The sequence below is a fragment of the Curcuma longa genome, unplaced genomic scaffold (genome assembly GCF_044706935.1).
Source record: "Curcuma longa cultivar G26 ecotype Majalengka, Jawa Barat unplaced genomic scaffold, ITB_CL_G26_1.1 contig_16014, whole genome shotgun sequence".
Lineage (NCBI taxonomy): Eukaryota > Viridiplantae > Streptophyta > Magnoliopsida > Zingiberales > Zingiberaceae > Curcuma > Curcuma longa.
The window spans coordinates 15,647-35,009 of record NW_027430253.1 but is presented as its reverse complement, the minus strand read 5'-3'; the positions used below and the strand labels follow the sequence as shown (position 1 = coordinate 35,009).

Sequence of the window (19,363 nt, the reverse complement as noted above, 5' to 3'; positions counted from 1 at the left end):
AAGTAAATCAAAAAATTACAATCAACCACGATGAAAGACATTTTTCATGCGATAGAATCAATCACCTCCAAAATTAATCAATACACAATGTCAACTATAAAAAATTTTTAAAAAATCCTTCCAATTCTTTTTTTTTTAAAAATTATTATTAAGCACGAGATTTTGGAGGTAGATAATGTGATTGCTCAAAGACTAGTGTTCTATTGATATATAAACCCAAATGACTTTTAAATCTAACTCGCCTAACAACTTGCCATAGAAATTAAGGGGTTAAGTTATTGTTACATAACTCAATATACCATATTTTTTAAGCTTTTTCTAACTGATATTTTCTCACTTAAAAAAGAAGAGCAGTATGATCTCTTCTCTTATAAATTGAGATCTAACTAGTGTAGTCCTTGGCTGTACATCAACTGTGTAGAACATTTTTAATGTGCTGTTGGGAAAACTAAAGCATTGGGGGAGACATGTTACATGTTAAGTGGAAAGCCGACCACCACCTTCAGATTTGTCTTTTGAATTTCGCTCTTCTTGAATCTCTTCTAGTTCTTCGTCGTCGCCTCGCTTTCCCGCTTGTTCTTTCCAATAAGTCACCAGCTTTTTCAAGCGTGCAACCTCTTTGGAGGAGACGTTCTTGCTCGGTTCATTCACTATCGATCGAACCCTCGATGCATACCTGCAAAATGTGATCAAAACGACGATTAGAGAACACGCCATGTTTAACAGAAACATAGGATGCACATTATAAATGTTTCTCAAATGAAAGAAAATGGCATACGCACATTAAAGAGTTATAACTCTCTTCCAAGTTTGATTCTGTTGGAGATACATTCACAAACATTAAAGTCTTCGCATTGCCACCAAGGGAATCACTCATGAGCATTGTGAGTTTATGGTTTCTGTAAGGTATATGTTGTGCATCCGAACATAAAGCAGCAATCACATCTGCAAGAGCTGAGAGAGACTTGTTGATACTTTGAGCCTCTTTCAATTGATTTCCTGAAGAACCAGACTTCTTAACCCTTTCTGAACCAGCAAGATCCACAAAACTAAGCTGTAAATTGAGGGAGGAAATTAACAAGAGACAGCAGAATTGAGTAGCAATAAGAACTGAGAGAAGCTAAATTCAAATATAGTGTAGATAGATGGAAGCAAGATTTTGTTTCTTCTCCAGCTACGTATTTGGTGTTATTATAGCTTTTAAAGATGTGTCTAATACTAGTTTGTTGGAAAGCTTCTTTATTGATTCACTTATCCAATAACACTAATATGATCGACAAATGAATTTCTATAATGAAACATAGTGACAAATAGATCATAATCGTCCAGTATAACATACATTTTTCAAAAGAAGAAAACTGGGTACCTTTCCTCTAGCAAGAGATTGAGTTTGAAGATTGGTACTTTCAATAATAATTGATAGTATTAGATGTGATCTTGAACTTTCATCGTTCATTTGTGTTCCAGCAGTATGTCGTTTATCTGATCCTCTTGAGATAATAGCCTTTAGTTCATCAAAGTTAGAAATTTGCAATATTGTCGCATTCTCAATCGAGACCAAACCCTGCAGAATGAAAAACCATAAATTTCAGTAGGCTCGATCTGAAGAATAAAAAATTTTCAGAACACATTAACAGTGGATGCCAGATGGAGTTTTGATTGAAATGTCTAATCAAACAGGAGACCAGAGTATATAAAACCTAAATGCTTCTACCAAAACTCTAATATCAAAGACAGAAGAAAAATGTTACCTTTGAATCCTTTTTTATTTCTAACTTTAAGCGCCTTGCATTTTTAGGTAATAATAGATCCACCAGAGTATCCTGATACAGTTCAACCATATAAGCCTGAAATAGCATCAAATAAAATTTTGTCAAATATCCAAGACAAACCAAGAGAGAAATGTAGTACCAATAATCAAAAGCTTAGTGGTCACAACTAATGCAACCAAGAATTGAAAAATGACCAAAATCTTAAATAATATTTCAATTGTACAAACAACTCAAATTCAATTTTCTTGAACTGAAATAATTTACGTCGTTAAAATTTTTACAACTATAACAAAAGCAAAATTTGCATTTCTTCAATTTTGAAGTCACCTTTAAGGCAAAAGAGTATTTGCTGCTATCACGTTTTATGACTCTAAAAAGTTCAGCAGTTGCTCTTGGAGTAAGACCAGGATTGCTTTCAGAACCATAGATCGTGTATGTCTTTCCAGAACCAGTTTGGCCATATGCAAATATGCAAACATTGTACCCATCAACAGCAGATTGCACCAAATACTGCACATTGATTACAGAATATTTAATGCATGAAATGCAAGGGAAAATTACATAAAAGAGAAAAACGGGTGAGAAACAAAACATGTCCATAAGATTGTCCTTCATTAAGGAAAAATGCATTTAGCAGAACATATTTAACATTAAGGTATGTCACCTTTGTATCTTCAAAAACTACATCCTGAGATGCACTTTCGTCAAACACACGATCATAGATATGTTGTTTTGATTTTTCATCCTTCCAAGGATGTGCCAGTGTAAACTCATCAGGAGCAGAAACTATAGCCTTTTCCCCTTCAATATTCTCCTTCTCATTTAGAGGGCGCAAACGACAATACACTCTTATCTTCCCTTTCATATCTGTTAACAATTAAGGAACAATTTATCATTGTGAGACAATACAATGAGACTATGGAAATAGTAACAGAATCATAGTCAAATTTCAGTTTTAATAAAACCTTCAATCGTATTATAATATCTCTTCCGTAAAATTTGCTCTTCCTTGTAAAGTGCTTCTAACTCAATGATTTGTGCTCCTTGTTTCTTTAAAATGGCAACAGTTTGTTCATTCTTCCGATCAATATCCTATCTCACAATAAAATGTGCAACAAAAGGCATTAGATTTTTCAGTGAAATCCATGTCTCCATGGCATATGCTGGACTAATTTTTATAATAAACAAATTATGGAAAAATATGAGGTGGACAGTACCGCTTTGAATTCTCGCAATTCCTCCAGCTCTCTTAAATTATTTTGTAATTCATCTAACTCTGAGTTTCTCATGACAATAGTGGCATTAGCAATGCTCAAGTCCTGCGTGACAATTTGTAATTTTTGCTCCAGTTCTTTAATTTGTGTCTTCAGTAACCTTTTCTCCTCTGTGAAACTTTTTCCTAGCTCATTCTTCTGTTTTCAATGAAAATTAAGTTAAATATGGTTTTGTAGAAAGAAGGCCAATGAAAAATGAAATTAGGAAAGTTGTGCATCTCAGAATGTCAAGATGAGCAGCTACTGGCTACAAGATCAGACATAAAAATTGAACATAATTTGAAGAAAAGAAAGCATATGAATAATGGATCGATACCTCATCACTGTTCTTTTTCACAAGGTTTTGGATCTTTTGTTCAAGCAAAGATTTCTCCTTCAGCAAACTGTTATAGTTTTCTTTTGATCCATGCAACTCCTTGATGCATGCTTTTAAATCCTCTTGTGTTTTTTTCAACATCTTTGCAAAGAGCATATGGAATAAATGACCCGAGTTGTAACATTCAAAATGAATGTTTGTTTCAAGTGATAAATAATTACTGTAGCAGGTGAAAATTAAGAATGAGAACCGAATAAATCTCATGATTGGCTTTACATACCTTGGCATCAACACATTCTTCATGATTGTACTCAACTTGAGAATGCTCTTTAATTCTCATTCTTGCTAGTTCAGCCTCCAAACTACTTTTATCCACCAATGAAGACTAAGGATACACATGAATGACAGGACCAGTGGTTCCACAATTAACATCAATTAGAACAAAAAAGTAGCAATATCTATCTGTTCACAAGGGATTACCTGCAGTGCGGAATCTTTTTCATCACATAATGCTTTGAGTTTCTCATAATCACAAGTTAGATCTCTTAGACGTTGCCTCTCTGAATTCAATGATTCTTTAAGCATTTCCAATTCCTCCTGCATCTCTAATTGTTGTTTCTCTCTTGATTGCAACTCTTCTAACAACTGTTGTGGAGAGCAAGGATATCATTCCTTATCAAAAATCAATTCACAAAATGGTTTTTTTCTTCTTACAAATTCTGAAGGAAAATGTTGTAAGAAAAGAATGTTTATGTGCTACAAGAACTTTGTTGCTTGGTCACTGTAATGACTTGTTATCCAAATTAAACATCGGCAACACATGCTAAATCATGATCAGGGATTTTTCTAATGGACAACTTCACTAACCTTTTTTTCCTAAAGAACAAATTTGACTACAATCTTCGAGCTGTGATCTTTATACAAAAGGACAATGGAGATTTGTGCACCATGTTATATGTTCTAAGGAATCAACTCATAGATGTGCCAAATTTTGCTTTTAGAGATGCCTAACATGTGATCAGTAGTTGACAAGGTTAAAGAAATAATTAATGTGAAATTTTATTTTATGCAAGGGGGTTATACTAAGTGCAGTGTTCTTGCATCAGGTTTGATCTATTCAATCAGAATGAGGCTTGGTAGAGGCAGAGCATGTATACATTATGCAATAAGCTTGTACCAAGCTATAGAAGAGAATGGTTCCATGTGGAATATAAAAGTGGATTCAATACTATTAATAGAAATCATCATATGGACCAACCATTTATGATAAAATAGAACATCAAATGAAAACATATGATCAAGTAGACTACTTACTCTATCAATATTCTTTTGTGATTCTTCAATTGATCTGGACAACTCTTGAATGCGCTTTTCGTGCATATCTGAGGATGGTGCTTTACTAGAATGAGAAAAATCACCTTGAATAGCTCCAACAGTGGCTGAGCGGGCTTTTGCATATCGACGAAGCATCACATCATTTATATGTGTCTGAAGGGCTACACATATTTCCTCACCCTAAAAAACAAGTGTTATATATTAAATATGGAAATTTCAGAAAATATTAAATAAGAAGAATAGAGAGAGTCCACAAGTAATGCAAACAAAATTAGTGGGGAAAATGATATAGTGTATACACCAAAACCTGTTTAGTTTCAAACTGAAAAATGTGGAGAACACCAGCAACCCTCATCTTGAAAAATACTGCAGTATTGCTGCTACCAAACTGCATAATATCTCTTAGTTCTGCAGAATGCAAATACTCCTTTGGCACTGGACGGAAAAAATGAACCTAAAACATAAGGAACAGCTGATTCTTTAAATCCGCTTAAAGTAGATGAGCCCCAAAAAAGGAGAAACATAACCCACAACATGTTTTAACTAACCCCTCGCTTATTAATTCCTAAAATGATTCGTCCAGGTAACAGGCCTATAGGATCATCTATCTTCCGTACACTGAAGAAAACAGAATTCCCATAAGGAAGAGTTCTCAAGATTCTAAGGAACTGCTGTTTAGCATCATCTTTTGACAAGTGCTCCTGCGAGAAAGCACAAATATAAATAAGCAATGAATGATGATGGTGAATATTAGTTAAAGAATGTTTTGCAAAGGTCTTTTTTAAGAATATAGAAGTGTGTTACTTGATTTACAATCAAGTCAAAAATCAACAAATGGTAAACACAGAAACATTTCTTGGTGTATGCTACACATGATCATATAGAGGAACATGAAAAAAAATGTATATCACATTAAATAAAGTGTCTTGAACAAATAATATCAAGCCTTATCCATTAGTTTGTAGATGAAGAATAATAGTAGAGCAACATATTTGAAATTCCACAGGGTTTTTACAACATTTTCATAATAAGTTCCACTAAAAAATGATACCAATTTCTAGCCAGGGGAAGTAGGAAAGAAAGACAAATGAGAACAATGTCTACGTAAAAGGTGTGTGTTACCAAAGATCGATAGCGAGATATGATGTCAAGCTCCCACTCTCGCATCGAACGTGTAACAGCAATTTGTCTAGGAAGAAATCTTTCAAAAAGTGATATCCACTCACTGCAAAACCATTATCAACTTAGAAGAAAATCCACTACCAACCTTTGGTTGACAAAAAAAAACTATATATATCTTCAACAGTGAGGTATGAAACACTCACACAGATGAATCAGGGTGCTCAATACACCCAATCTCAACCAAAATTTGTAAGGCGGACAGCTGAGCAGCATCATCTCTTCCAACAGGATAATTTCCAAGCATATAATCGTGTTGTAACTGGAACATAAGATAACATATTAATCTTACTATTGAAGTTGCAAACAGTTTTCAGTCAAGATGATATACCTGTACATACGACAATTGCACAAACATAGGGTCAGCTACAGCTTCATCTGATTCACGGAATAATCGTTTCTTGAAGATAAGTTTGCAATGCAGAATCTCTCCTTTACTACGATCCTTAGCTGCCTTGAATTCAGCCAATAAATCACCAATATACTTGTTATCATCTAAAGCCAAGTATTCCTCTGCATGCATAACAAGATAGATCAGTGGAGTTATGATCAAAATAGTGGACATAATTGTTTGTATTTAATAACTAAAGTTTTTGCATTGTTCAAATCTTTTTGAAAAATAGTTACCATTTCCAGTATCAGCAGATTTTGAACCATTGACAACTTTTCGACACTCAAATAGACTGAAACTGGAATACACTGATAGTTTGATAATTGCAGCAAGTTCCTACAAGAAAAATGTTTCAACTTTTAACAACATATATTAACTTAAAATAAATAATATAGATATTTCAGGTACATATGAAAACCAAATATCACAACAATTAGCCAAAGCCAAGAGCACTTCACATAATTAACTTGAAACATGCTTCCCTAGCCATAATTCAGGCAATTGTCAGTTCCACGGCTCAATTGGTTGAATGGCTAATATAGTGTGCCCTTGTTAGAAAAAATGGATTTAGTCCCATTCAGATTTAGAAATAATCTAACTTTCAATTGTCTTCTGCCAACACTAAATTGAATTATTGCTTGATGTTTCTAACAGACTAAAGATGTAACATGCTTATAAAACAACAGAAACAAGAGGAAATCTTTACGTGCATTGTTAAGTGTTATTGAAATATAAATAATGAATGGTGCAAAATCCCCAAATGGAAAAGAAGATAAGAATCCTTTATTACCTCTACAGCATCAGCAACAGTTGTTGCCATGTCATAAGTAATTTCTTCAAAAGTTTCATCCAGAAAAAAAACTATTGTTGTAAGCTTTTTTCCAGTCAATAGAGCTTCAATCTCCTGGCGTGCAGGTATGGTTAATCTAGGTCCTGCCTTTACAGAACATTTCAATGCGTTCAATGTATTCAAAGCAAGGGCTTGTATGGCAGGCTCATTGGTCAACCCATGAGCCACATAATGAACATATTCTGATAAGTATGCTCCAATATCCTTGCTTGGGGGCATGGCAGAGGCACATATATACATAAGCTCCCAAGCTTTTTCTAGAGACTTGCTGCAACAATGAACATTTCAACATTATCAGGATTCCTTTGTCCCTATCAAGATTATCTGAAAACTCAATTATATATTTATACATGTATTTATCTTTGGTGAGATTATATCAGATACCTATCAGGATTATTACGTGTTTGCTTTGAAATCTGGACAAAAAGTTCATCTCGAAGTTCGGAACGCTTCAGAGTATGCTTATAGATTTTTGCAACAAGGTCTACGCTTTCTTCAACACTCAATGGCATTATTTTATCAGAAGAATCAATTCCCATGTACTTTAAGATCATCTGGAATAACTTCACAGAACGGCTCACCAGGTCACTGCTTATTTTGAGGAGCGAAGTAGGTATTGGATCCTGCCATACCATAATTTAGCATATCAAAATAATTCCAAGGAGAATGTTTCTTTTTATGTCTAAGCTTATGTTGCTCAGATAAGCTTCACCTTTTGAAAACAAAGCATATCTTCCAATGTGAACTTTTTACGAACTTGAGGACCTACAGATTTTTTGGAGAAAAACCCACGTTTTCCTGCAGATTGGATCTGTTTCTGCATGGATCGCACAAATCCCTCAACCTATAAAGGAGAGCAAAATATAAGATATTGAGGAGAGACAAGTAAATCAAGTGCAAAAAACAAGAAACACATATCATCTTGTGAGAGAGAATTTAAAGTGACCAATAACATGCATGCCAAGTACAAAAAGCTCCAGCGTAAATTGTATTCATTGTTCCATTAATGTAGCCTAAAATTGTCATTTGATTAAAATGATATTAGCTTATAGTTTTTCACTATGATGATTTGGTTTGATTGAGTGCATTCCATAAGAATCTAATTTCATATGAATCCAATGGAAGTTAAATCCAACCAACTAAAAGTATTTATAACTAAATAAGGCAATAAATCAACCCAATATATTCAAAATTGAATCAATATTCTTATAAAGTTGAAAGTAGAGATGAACCTTATGTTCTATGATTAAAGTAAAAGAGAGTGGAATCTCAGAGTCAATGGTGACATAGAAGTAGAAGATCTTGTCACATAGAGACACAAAGTCGACAATAGCCCAGACTCAACATCCTAATAATGAATGAGAACTAGTCATCTCACATGGATATACAAAAATGACAACAAGGGTGAAACTATTGGTAAATTATATAGTTATGTCATAGTTATCTTCCATGTCTCTTGTTGGGTAGCATTGTCATTGCCTGCCTCTTTTTTTCTCTTCAATTGTATTGATGCTTTCAAGACTCAGTTGATAGCAAGAGTCCAACAGTCCAATGATGATTTTTTATATCAAAAGCATTCGATGATAAAATTTCTATGGTTCATTGCATTTCATCTTACAAGAATTAAATAGACAATAAATTATGCATTGTCGCCATTATAAAAAATAATCCTATACATACTTGTCATGAATCAACATTACTAAATAAATTATCATATTAGTCTGCATATTTTACAATATAAAAATAATTACAAAATAAGTAGAATTCTTTTTTAATATATTTAATAATTTTATTTGAACCTTACAATTCAAGATCCAAAATTTACCCAAACAATTTACAATACAAACTTTGATACTGATATAGTCAAAATGATTGTCGAAAACTAGTTGCAGATAGAATGAGAGATGTATCACTATAATATTTATGAAATGCAATGATATCATCTAATGTTAACAACAAACAAATTGACCATATATGCAGTTGTGGGAGCAGGATATTGAAGAACTAATGACAAGGAAACAAGAAAATTTAAAAGACATGTTTAGAAAAACAAGATAAATGGCTTATTTTCATTATAATAACATAACCATTTCTCTGTATATAAATATATTAAGTAACTACAGAATACCTAAAATTATGAAGGTAAAACCTACTTTTGTCAAATATTTAAGTGAGCAATGAGATAAACTGAAGACTAAACTCTCAAGCACAAATACACAATGCCTACTCTTTGGACCATGTTAAGCATATAATTAAACAAGTTGAATGGGTGACACACAACTGATTGAATTGTAATGTAGTTTCCTTGCTCCCAATGAAATGCTTATGGGATAAAGAAAACAGCTCATTCATTGCCCCAATGGAAACAACTCCTTGCTAATTTTGAAAACAGAGAGCACAATCTTACATAACAAAAGAATTTCTCAAACAAAAAATTAAGCAGCAGTCCACAAAAACAACAACAAAATGGTAGAACAGTCAAGGATAATGGGACACCTGTTCCTATAATGACAGAGTTGGTGAAGATTGCTATGCATACCTGGAACCTATCAATTAAAGATATAGCCCCAGCAAGCTCAGCAGGTAGAGACATTGATAAAGTTGTAGGTGTGCTGCAAAAGCAAACAAATCAGGAAACAAGCATGTGGAAAGCTGGAAGCTAAGCAGCTTTACTAGAGGCTTCAGATGTATGAATTTATAAAATACAATAAATGCAAGAATTTGAATTGAGTAACAATGAAAAAGAAATAAATGAGAAACAATGTTCGCTTAATTTACTAATGACATTTGCTTGGCAGAACAGCCCTATATTTGACTAAGATAGATCAACTACTATGTTGCACAATAGTTCCTTCAAGGAGTTCAACTGAAAATTCAGACAACCAATTTATACAGACCTTGTAGAACTACAAATCTTATTGCAGAGCTGAGTGTGAGAATGAGGTCGAAAAATCAGTGAACATCTCATGTTGGATAAGGTATACAATATACAACACAGTCAGATTTGGTAAGTTATCATAATTTAGCAAGCAATGAGAGCTAATGATTGAAACTGAGTTGTAGCCACAAATATAACATTTTTTTTCATCATTGATTCTGGTAAGTTACTAAAATATACCAAAGTTAACAATTGGATGATTACCACAACAAAAGTATATATAGTAAGAGTCAAATAGCCTATCAATTGAAGTTATGGGTTCAAAGATGAGAAAATAGCTAAAAAAATTAATTGGTCCACTTGTTTCATCTTGGACAAATTATTCTTCATAGAAGAGGGAGAAAAAAAAAATCTTTGTATCAATGTGGTGAGGAAGCTTGCAGATTGATATAGCCCACTCCCACACATAATTTGTAAACAAGCATTCAATACTTCAAACAATAAGGGAGTCATGAAGGTTGTTAAGTTAAGTTTTCTTTGCAGCTGGTATGACGACACAAGGAGTCTGAGCTGAAATTATTAAGAAAAAACTATAAAAAATTGAGAGAATTAAGTTTTTGTTCTGATTCTCATGTTGTATGAAAAAATAAGTGGGAAGTATCAACTTACGGAGGAGCAAAATAGGATCCATCACTGTCATAACCATCCCCATTTACGCTGGCAGCAGAGGCATGCAAAGGTGTCATATTGTCACTACTGGAGCTAAAGGAAGCTTGGCTTGCTCTAGTAACTTGTACTGTTGCAGAGGGATTATCAATAGTCATTTCTGCGGGATATCAACAGCCTTTCCTCCTTGTGCACCACCTGCCGTTGATTCAGCTAGCTAATTTTCTGCCTTCGAACAGAAGCGGAGATGATTCTAAAGAACAACAAATTTCATGCTACATTAATCCTGCCGACCAGGAAAACAAGGTCTTTAGATAAAGTCCCAGAAGGATTCATATAAAGCTAATCTCTTGTATTTACTTCAACCTCAAGAAAACCACCAAAAATGATCGTTGCTGAAAAGAGGACCCTTTGCTACCCACAAGAGAGATTATATCACAAGATTTGTTCACTCTGCAAAATCAATCTGTCACTATGATTAGCCAAGCAAATATAGCCGAAATCTAGAGAAATCATCAGTTCGAACCCTGAGCTTACACTGGAAACAGATCGAGAGGTGTGAACTTGTGGTCGGCAAGAAAATGAGGGATCAGGCAACAAAGTCACCGCCTAGGAAACCGAGAAGACGAAATCCAGCCCCAAATGTGGTCGGCACGAAGTCGAATGCCCCGCCCGCACAATGAGCGAGCGAGCAAAATAAATAAATCAAAACCCTATTCACCGACAGCAGCAAAAAATGCCATCTGCCATCTTCTTCTTCCTCCTCCTCGGCCGCTGCTCCTTCTTCCTCTTCGGCCGCCGCCGCCGCCGCTGCTGCTGCCAGCGTTGGGTTCCGCTTTCTGATCTCCTCCGTGACGAGATCTAATCGGACGGCATTAAAGACAGAGGATGGATTCGAAGTAGGCAGAGGTAAGACGTCGTCGCGGGTCACGAGGATTAAAGAAATCACACCAAAATAGAGGAAGAGAGAAGAAGCAAAAGAGTTAGACTTGAAGGCAAAGGCCGCTTTCTTTTTTATTTTCTCGAAGCCAAAAAAATAACTAATTGAATAAATTTTATTTTATTTACATAATGAATATTTTATGTTCACCTTTTCCAGATAAACCCCCTATATTTTCAAAAATAAAATTTAAATAATTAAGATCTAAATCTATTTTTTTAATTAACGTTAAATATCTAAAAAAAATTCTTTTAAATCCATTTGAATTATAATACGTTAGAAAGTATTTAATAATTTTATTTTTCTCGTAAATTAACTTACAATTTAAATTGGGAATAAAAGTTTAAATCAAAGGTAAAGGGAAGGATACGAGGATAATAAAGTAATAGCCTAAGATTGAATGTAATAGTTAAAAGGGTGATAAAATTGAAAGAAAAAGAAATTATAGACATGAAATAACTTTAGATCATGATAATGTATATTAACAAGGTTTAAGGAACCAACTCAACTTCTGCCTCGGAGATGGTTATAATATATTATAAATTTATAATATATATATATTAAAAATTTTATTGAAATTATTTTTAAAAATATTTATTTATGAAATCATCAAAATGAATTATAGAGATTTATATATTTTTTATAAAAAAATTACAATTATTAGGTTGAATTAAGATCTCTCTTCAGTAAAATCTGAATCGTCCCATCGGTCCCACATGATCGACTCAACAATCAAGGAGGTAAATCGAGAAATTATAATTGACTACAACGGAAGAGAACATTGCTTCGGCTTCGCTGAGATTCGATCCTTATCCACTTCAATAACTCTGCTCCATCATAATCAATTCAACTTTGTCTCTAAAGTTCAGTCAGTTAGAATGGAACCATTTCATTCTATTGATGATGAATTTTTAATGGATTAATATGAATTGAATTGACTCATGTGACAACTCTGAGCGTGTTCATATAGACAACTGGATTTCACACGAGCGCAAGAAAAACATAGATCAATGGACAAATGGCACAATATAAAAAGATTTAGAGGTATAAAAAATGTAGAAGAATTCCTTCAACCTATTGCAATGCCCAATCGGCAAATGGCTCAATAAAGAGAAGATCAGAGTTAGAGTGCGAAAATATATATACTTATATAACAACTTCTCCAATCATTGTTTCCTAATTCACAAGCAAATATAATGGAATACATCATGTCCACGTCCAACCCACTAATGTGTGGTAAGCCATAATTTTCAAAAAATTAGGAGTAATTGCCGACATTAAATTAAACCTTGAACCGGTCCGGTCAAAATCAATTCTGATCGAACCAGACGGCCCAGTAAAATAATGACTTACACGACAATGGAAAACCACAAAACATGGAATCAGTGTCCGGCCATGGCCGGTCCGGTCACTACTCGGTCAGAGAGCTTATGCTTATTAACTGTCTTTTCTTGCATAACATCACACAACTTTCTTTTTTTTCCCTCCTTTAATAATAATAATATTATAGACAAAATTCCTTCTGGCATAAAAGACAAACTGCATGTGGAAGCCAACTATTATTCCTCAATGTCAATAATTGAGCAAAAAAAATTTTGCAAAAGTCTTTATTGAAATCTGAAATGGATCATGTTCATGCAAAATTTTCCCCTTGAAAATAAAATTCAAGTTCGAATTTAAATCATTAATATTTTTATATTATTCGAGCAAGCAAATTTAATAAGGAACCTGATGTGTGATTGTAAAGCGAAAATAATGAGACAGTTTTGCATTGTGATCACCCAACAAGAGAGTTCATAAATGATTCCTACTGTGGTACCACATCACGTCATTTATAAATATCACAGTCATTTATTTGCAACTGAGGAAGAAAGAAAGAAAGAACTTTATGGACAGTAAAAAAAATAGTTTACTGCAGAGTTGCTAGCAAATGTGCAAGAGTGACAAAGGTATGGTGAATTTGATTCACAAACAAGAAATAAAATAATTATTGTTAGCAAATAAATCACATCCATAAAATAATTACTAATTTGTCTATCTCATGAGAATTTTTTGCTCTATTAAGCCAAGTCCATATGCTCATCATTGTTGTTTCTCTCCTGCTCACACTCCCCTTTCTCAAGCTACTCAACCTACTCATCAAGATCCACATGACTAAATTAATTCATTCATGATCCTCAAGTGATACATTTTTGAAGAATTACATAACATATAAATGTATTTATTTAAAAATAAAAATAGATAAGACACAGTTGTTTCGAAATAAAATAAAGGATAACTAATTATTGCAATACAGCACAAAAGGGGATTATTATTTCACTGTTAATTTTTAAGACAGAAAACAAACACTAGTATTATTTATTCCAGCAGCAGGATATTATACTCCTAGAGAAGTTTCTCTTTCAAAATGGAATCTACTTCAACAATGGAATATTTAATCCAGTAGACAGTTGAGAGATTACTTGAGATGAACTCCAAAAGCTTGAAGTTAGCTACTCCGACATGACACTAATGGTGGCTAGTGAGCAATTACTTTCCATGAACTATTTGAGTGATGGAGACCCAGAACTGAGCCAGCTGCCTCCTTCTAAACCTGTCAACGTTTCCTCAAACTTGCGCAGAAAAGATATTTAAGAAAAAAACCACTTCCTCATTAATGGCATAACCACATCAAAGATCACTTGAAAGAAAAGAAACTTCAATCGAGAGGAAATTATTCAATAATCAGAGATTTCCTTAACTGAAATACATGAATGGCATCAGGATTAAGACACTGCATGTGCCTTGACAGTTTCTTCATGTTTCACACACATGCACATGCATGATTCATGCAAGGAGTGGAGTTCAATTGTACAAATAGTGAAGCACCTGATTGGCTGGTAGGGCTCCTCCCCTTGTCATAAGCATTCTGAATGGATGAATTGATGATGTTTGCAGGGCATGTGCTCATGTTCCCAGAAGGCAGAGAAGATGGCTCAGAAGCTTGTCATCTTGTTATGAATGATTTAGTCAAGAAGGCAGGTTCATTAAAGCAATTGTAAAGAATTATAAAATAGATACTCCAGGAAATTGATTGATTGTCTAAGAAAAGTAGACAAAAATGAGGAAATATGAATGTTTATACATATAGCATTTAAAAGAATAAGGATCGACATGAGAGATCCTAAATCTGGAACTTAATTTAGTTTCCGGTCACATATAGTGAACATTTTATTATGCTGAGTTTTCTAAAGTCTGGAGTTTAATGCTCCGTAACTTCTCCATCACTCTTTGAATCCTATCGGATATGTTATTGTATAACCATCGTTGCGAGACCTCACCCAGGCCATCTGCAGAAATTGTTGGCCATCCTAAACTATGGAAAGGTGCATCTTGAGTAGCTTTCCTAGCCTCCTGCTTTAACCTTCCTAGATCGAACTCGATTGGTTCGCCGACTACAATCCTGATGCTCTTGTTACATAGAGGTACTGGGGGCCGCCTTCCAAAGAATGATTTCTCTGGCATGACCTGTAAGTTCGATTTTTGAAAATGGAGAAAATAATATGAGAGGCTCAAATAAACTGATTTAGCAAGTCATCTGAATAGCCTCATTATTATGTGTTGAACCAAAGATTTAGTGAGACTTAAATGCAAGAAATAATTAATATACTAAACCATTCACCACAAAGTAATATTAATCCCGACTATTTGGAGTAGACAATATTGTTCTCCCTAAATTTGAATTCTATGTAATGTTATATCAGTAGTAATAACATCTATGCAAAAATAATGAGGTTTGCAATAATTCAAGAAGGTAATAGAGCATGAACAATACCTTCTCAAAACCAGAGTGGACAATAGGTAAAACAATAGGGGTGACAGGAGCACGAACAATTAGACTAGCAGTCCCCCATTTCAAACGCCTAATAGGAGAACTAAGTTGGGACACTTTTCCTTCAGGAAATGTATGCAACTGTTAAAACATAATAATACCATCAGGAAAACTTCAGCCAGCTACTCCTACAAGGAAAAGAAAGACAAATATGATGAAATCAGTGAACCATACCCAACCTCCATGACTTAACACTTCAAGAGCTTCATTCATATGTTCTTGATAAATTCCTCCACCCCTGTTTATTGGTATGCATTTTCCTGTGAATTAAATTCTCATTATTTTCCAATTGATAAAGAAAATAAATGGAAAGACATCCAGCAATATGGTTGATATGAAAGTGAAATAATATTATAGAGCATCTTATGTTAACCTTAGAGAAATGCCTGCAGAGTAAAATTTAATTCAATTTAAGTTCCTGTCATAATGGGACTGTGTAAGAAAATCAATCTGTGAAACAGGGAGGAAAAAGAACATTAATCTAAGTAGAAAATTTAAAAAACAAACCATTAATTCTTTCGATAAATACAGTTATCTGAGTTGCTCCTCGGATAATGTGTACTTCCTCTTATATACAGAGAGGATCTCTCCAATAAGATTTGTTATTTATATATGTAAAGAGAATGATTCAACTTACATGATAGTATAGCTGAATAGTGAAATGTAGAAAAACCTATAACTAAATACTACTACAAAGTGGAACAAGCCTTACCAATGCGAAACATGTAGGAGAAAAGTTTATTTTTGAAGCATATGTCCTCTGCTGCCAGAACCCACCTTGCAAGTTTTGCATCCATAGTTGGGAAACCCTTAAAACCCCACATAAGGGGGTCATCCAATCTGCAATATGATGCAAAAAAATTAGAAAAAAATACTATCACTTTTGAGATAAAAATTAAATGGTGCACATAAACTATATTTCTGATTTGTTCAATAATAAAATAATGTGACAAATCAATAACGGGAATACAGGATAGAAACACAGGAATAATGAACCTCTACTAGTTGTCATATGTAATCACAATGTCCCTGATCCATAAACTTTTTTATGTGAAAGTTTTTGCTCAGATATCAGAACAAACATTCAGATTCATTTAATAGTTAATACTACTGGCTGAGACAGGAGAGATTCTGATCACATACGTTGAATCAGAAAAGAGCTCAAGCTCCTTACCTAAAAGAGACAAATGACAAAGATAGTGCATGGGGAAAAATTAGGATAACCAAAATCAGTGTGTTCTGAGACAGTTTCACATGCAGACCAATTTGTCTAGACTGTGAATCTCTCCGTGTAAAAATTCATTTTAAGCACAATTTCCTAAACTACAAACTATCAGTGTCTCTTCTTATCATGATTAATGAAACTCACAATCCTATAATTATACCACTTGAATCAGATGGCGACAAGAAATCCAGAACTAAGTAAACAAGATGATCTTTGTATTAGTGAAGATATGACCTCATGGGAAAATATTCTTAAAATTGATCTTAACAAACCAATAATCTAGGGTAAAAAACCTGATAAACTAATTCTTGTTCCGACCATTTTGACTGCAAAGCCACGTCTTAATTTCTCCTCTGCGTTCTAGAGTGTTGGTTGTTGGCTATCACACTGTTCATGGCCAGGTATCTCATCATTTTGCAAAGACGCAAAGAACATCTTGGGGTAGATGGATCCTTCGACTTGATCCTTCTCAATCCATTCTGAGTCTATACTTTCAGATTTTTTTTTTTCAGTTTGTTGTGATATTTACCATCCTAGAAGGATAATTTCATGTTGATCGTGAATTTTCCATTATTGTACCATCACTCCTTTAGAGTGGTGTATGTTGCATTATATCATATCGAGATGCATAGAATACTATTGCTCTATAAATCCTCGCAAAATAGTTTTTCCATCGAGTTCAGTTGGAGCAATCAAGTAAAATGAGAGAGAAAGACTGACGTTGACATGTGGTTGCTGACGGTGAGGAGGGGAACGCCGGTAGGGCGGGATTTGACGAGGCGGATGAGTGTTTGAGGGTTGTGTACGGAGGTGGAGTTGAGGAAGCAAGTGACGGTCTTTGCGAAGGCCCCCACGGCCAAGATCGCCAGCGCCCGCGGGATCCCGCCCAGGTGCTCCGCTCGCCCCGCCCACTCCATTATCCTCCTCCTTCCTCCGCCCATCCCGCATCCGAGCTCGATCGATCCGTCGCCGGCGCCGCTCGATCGACAGGGAGAAGGAGGTCGGACGACTCGGAAGTCTCCTCTTGACCACGACGGCTACGCCGCTGCGGTGGTCGTCGGACGCCGAGAGCGGAAGCTAATAGTCAGAGTAGGGCTGGTCTTAAACGAAGACCAAAAAGCCCGGCCCATATCCTCCCCTATATATAATATATATCGAGATATATATATACATAAACCGAACAGAGCCAATGCTGTCGCAACGCCGTCGAAGTACCATGGCCATTCCATCACGGGCAGATCGCTAGCGTCAGCACCAACAGCGGCGGAAGAAGAAACCCGACGATGACGATCCACGAAGCAAAGCGCGGCGGAGCCGAGCAAGCAGAGAGACCATCCAAGCATCGGGTGCGCGGTCCGCCGGATGAGGAAGAACGGGACTGCGTAGGAGATGATCACGGACAAGATTGCGGCCACTTTCAGCGCCGTGGACAACAAGAAGCAGGCCTTCTCGACCTCCGCCAGTGCGAAGCATAGCTTGGCTTATCCAATTGGATAAGCATCGTTGCTCCATCTTCACTGTAACTACCAAACTAGTGAGAACTCGATTGAAGAATTCGATAATCAGGAACTATGAAAGCTCGAGCTCATGCGATTAGGCCGGTTACCCCGAGCTAGACAGGCTCGGCGTTGCTCGTGCCACTGAAGGCCTAGCTAGTGGTAAGACTGGCCAAGACCACCAGTACGAAGGTTTCAATTAACCATGAAACTGTAAGTTTGGATCCATGAAGAGGTGCTTAGCTTAGTTTTCGATTCAGATCACACTTATCACAGCTCGTTGGTAGCCTCTGCTTTTCCTTGGATTCTTTGTTGTGGTACAGAGAGACATGAACAGTTTAGAATTCAATTAGTGCAAAACCTCTCTCGAGTTGAAGCTTATCTCGATTTCTAAGTCTTGATACTTTTACTGTTTGATTAGATTGATTGTTTGGTTACTGTTATATATATTAATTGCAATCTGATATACAATTGCACCATGCACTGTATATATATATATAGCTTTCCATGTGCACAGAAGTGTCTATTAAAGTATTGTTTGTCAACAAGAAGGCCAAGCGAATGTCCTGTGTATGTTTAAAGGGGAAATTGAGTACCCTGGCGCCATGATTCACATTGGAACCCCACTTCGTATTGCAAAAATACAAAAGAAAATTATGTGTGCATAGAATGATAGGGGAAATCTTCAGGTCGTGTTAGTCTTAAATATATATTTGACGTGTGATGTGGTGGATTCCTAATGCGCTTATGTGACACTGGTAGTCTATAATTATGTATGCTGATATGTTAGTGTTGACCATCTTTGTTGGAGAGAGTGGAGTGGTCAAGAGCTCGACTGTTGAGAGCCGAGTGCTGAGTGCCAAGCTAAGAGTTGACTGTCGAGTGGCCGAGTACTGAGAGCCAGGTGTCGACAGTCGAATGTTGAGCCGAGAGGCGACTGCCGAGTTGAGAGCCAAGTTGTCGACTGGTGAAAAGGATGATGTCGAGGCCTGCATTCAATACATTTTCTTTAAAATAGATTCGTCTCCTTCGACGGTGCTTAGAAGTCACGACGGACTTTTGTTTCCCATGATACAATGACAGAATCGGAGAAATGATCAAGCCGGATAAATGATCAAGCCGGAGAAACGATCAAGCACAGATTGTTCCCGACAAACTGATTACACCCAA

The 19,363-nt window shown here is 35.5% G+C and overlaps 2 protein-coding genes across 3 annotated transcripts; both read right to left on the bottom strand.

Moving 5' to 3' along the window:
- Positions 1–204: 204 nt before the first annotated feature.
- Positions 205–11,622, bottom strand: LOC141816310 (kinesin-like protein KIN-14I). Its single transcript, XM_074704115.1, has 25 exons — positions 11,199–11,622; positions 11,028–11,114; positions 10,665–10,947; positions 9,657–9,729; positions 7,830–7,961; positions 7,502–7,740; positions 7,058–7,385; positions 6,504–6,603; positions 6,208–6,389; positions 6,023–6,138; positions 5,820–5,922; positions 5,246–5,398; positions 5,005–5,151; positions 4,677–4,877; positions 3,843–4,007; positions 3,643–3,747; positions 3,363–3,503; positions 2,990–3,184; positions 2,738–2,864; positions 2,437–2,639; positions 2,100–2,282; positions 1,752–1,847; positions 1,367–1,564; positions 783–1,054; positions 205–676 (listed from the first exon to the last, which is right to left on the bottom strand). Exons 3-25 carry the CDS (start codon positions 10,817–10,819, stop codon positions 478–480), a joined length of 3,813 nt encoding a protein of 1,270 aa, XP_074560216.1. The 5' UTR covers positions 10,820–10,947; positions 11,028–11,114; positions 11,199–11,622; the 3' UTR covers positions 205–477.
- Positions 11,623–14,366: 2,744 nt separating this feature from the next.
- Positions 14,367–17,752, bottom strand: LOC141816313 (N-acylphosphatidylethanolamine synthase). Of its 2 annotated transcripts, none has more exons than XM_074704117.1 (5): positions 17,418–17,752; positions 16,185–16,312; positions 15,647–15,732; positions 15,416–15,553; positions 14,367–14,591 (listed from the first exon to the last, which is right to left on the bottom strand). In XM_074704117.1, exons 1-5 carry the CDS (start codon positions 17,636–17,638, stop codon positions 14,577–14,579), a joined length of 588 nt encoding a protein of 195 aa, XP_074560218.1. In that variant the 5' UTR covers positions 17,639–17,752; the 3' UTR covers positions 14,367–14,576. The 2 variants fall into 2 exon arrangements, with proteins under 2 accessions (XP_074560218.1, XP_074560217.1); XM_074704116.1 differs by lacking the exon at positions 14,367–14,591 and adding an exon at positions 14,667–15,108.
- Between the last annotated feature and the right edge of the window lie 1,611 nt (positions 17,753–19,363).

Bases quoted from the DNA above. Each gene is read 5' to 3' on its own strand.
- LOC141816310 (XM_074704115.1), bottom strand. From the start codon at position 10,819: ATGACTATTGATAATCCCTCTGCAACAGTACAAGTTACTAGAGCAAGC. The intron at 9,730-10,664 runs GTAAGTTGATAC...TTGCTTTTGCAG, and splicing joins GGATCCTATTTTGCTCCTCC to CACACCTACAACTTTATCAA. The intron at 3,504-3,642 runs GTATGTAAAGCC...CTCTTTGCAAAG, and splicing joins AAGAATGTGTTGATGCCAAG to ATGTTGAAAAAAACACAAGA.
- LOC141816313 (XM_074704116.1), bottom strand. From the start codon at position 17,638: ATGGGCGGAGGAAGGAGGAGGATAATGGAGTGGGCGGGGCGAGCGGAG. The intron at 16,313-17,417 runs GTCAGTCTTTCT...ATCATATTGCAG, and splicing joins GTCAGCAACCACATGTCAAC to ATTGGATGACCCCCTTATGT. The intron at 15,109-15,415 runs GTATTGTTCATG...TCGAACTTACAG, and splicing joins TCCACTCTGGTTTTGAGAAG to GTCATGCCAGAGAAATCATT.